At 37.9% G+C, this 1,740-nt stretch overlaps 1 protein-coding gene across 2 annotated transcripts in view; it reads left to right on the plus strand.

Moving 5' to 3' along the window:
- Positions 1 to 752, plus strand: part of glra4a (glycine receptor, alpha 4a) — a 16,905-nt gene extending 16,153 nt beyond the window's left edge. For both annotated transcript variants that reach the window (XM_008326404.3, XM_025063322.1), the window contains one exon: positions 450 to 752. In XM_008326404.3, the coding sequence (XP_008324626.2) occupies positions 450 to 746 (297 nt within the window). In that variant the 3' untranslated portion in view covers positions 747 to 752. The remainder of the gene's footprint in view (positions 1 to 449) is intronic.
- Positions 753 to 1,740: the final 988 nt, after the last annotated feature.

Below are 1,740 nucleotides of genomic sequence, written 5' to 3' on the forward strand. Positions count from 1 at the left end.
TTTTTTTATTTTCAAAATTCATCAAGCGGGCCAGATTGAACCGCCTAGTGGGCTGGTTTTGGCCCCCAGGGCCGTATGTTTGACACACCTGATTTACCTGTGTCCACTTCTACTACAGATACAGTAATACCTCGAGATACGATCGTAATCCGTTCCAGGACTGAGCTTGTAACACGAGGTGTTCGTACAGTATCTCAAGTCTTTACTCATATCTCAAAGCAAAAATTTGCTTGAAGGCTGGCTCGTATCTCGGAATACTCGTATGTCGAGACGCTCATATCTCAAAGTTCCGCTGTATTTTTTTTTTTTTTTTTTTTTAATTTGTCAAGTGGGCAAGATTGAACTGCCTAGTGGGCTGGTTTTGGCCCCCAGGGCCATATGTTTGACACACCTGAATGACACTTTGCTACAGTACTGACTGTTTTTTTTTTCTCTTCTCGTCTCCAAAGGAAGAGGAACTGATTAGGGACAGCCGTGGTTTTTACTTTCGAGGTTATGGACTGGGTCACTACCTGCATAACAAGGATGGCGTCGCTGTGGAGGGAGCCTCCGTGTTTGCTCCACCGCCAATAGTCACAGACCCCGTAGACGATGAGGAGGAACTCCGTAAGCGCTTCGTGGACCGGGCGAAACGCATCGACACCGTCTCCAGAGCCGTCTTCCCTCTGACCTTCCTCATTTTCAACATCCTCTACTGGATCACCTACAAAGTTCTGAGACACGAGGACATCCATGCCAGTTTGTAAAAAAAAAAAAACAAAAAAAAGCACTTCCTGCCGAAATGCTGAAATTCTAAATTTTTAGGTTTTTCTCTTCTGAAACAGAACTGCCTGTTAGATTTAAATTCCAGGCAGGAGATGCTTTCCAACGTAGAACAAACTCCGTGCTCAGGGGAGTCCTCAGGATCCACAAGAAGAGGAAGGTGGAGAAGAAGCTGTGTGGATTCAGACAGCTGTGGTTTTTGCTTGGTTTTTACAGGATGGCCAGTTTGTAAAATCTATATATAGAACTTGTGATTTTTTTTTTTTTTTTTTTTTTTTGTGGTTTGCTCAAAAGCTGATCCTGGCGTACTGACTGGAAATTTGGCACTAGGTATTGCTGAATGATTTGTTTTCACTTCACAAGGTTAAAAAGAAATCTTTTTTTTGTAGAAATTGGCCAAAAAAAATACAGTTTATGGAAAAGGTGAGATATTTCTGGAAATTCAATAGATGACAATATTTCAGTTAACCTTCTTGTAACATGAGGTTCTATATACATTTATATATATATAAATATGTAAAGGTGTGTATATATTGTATATACACAAAACAGTTTGCAAAACTGAATAAAGCACAACACTGTATTTCTTTTAGTCTAAAATTTCAATAAATTGTTATTCTGCCAGGAATCTGAATCAGTTTTGTTCCTCTTAATAACTGACGCACCTCCGCACATCGTAGTTTGTTGTCAGCACTAAAGTTTCCCTAAAGTTGTTTTTGTTTTTTTGGGGTTTTTTTTGTTTGTTTGTTTGTTTTTTTTTTTTGGTTTTGAATGACAAGGTGAGTGCATGTTTTATTTCTTTATTGTGTGCCCACGTGTGTGTGTGTGTTGCCATGTTTCTCTATTTTTATTTTTGTGGTCATGTATTTATTAAATAACAGCAAAACCACTGTTATTTTCTTTTGTTATATACACTTATATACTAATATACTAAATATGTGAGTTTTTTTTTTTTTTTTGGTTTGTTTAATTTTTTTT

Source organism: Cynoglossus semilaevis, chromosome 15, assembly GCF_000523025.1.
Source record: "Cynoglossus semilaevis isolate Cse_v1.0 chromosome 15, Cse_v1.0, whole genome shotgun sequence".
In the NCBI taxonomy this organism is placed as follows: domain Eukaryota; kingdom Metazoa; phylum Chordata; class Actinopteri; order Pleuronectiformes; family Cynoglossidae; genus Cynoglossus; species Cynoglossus semilaevis.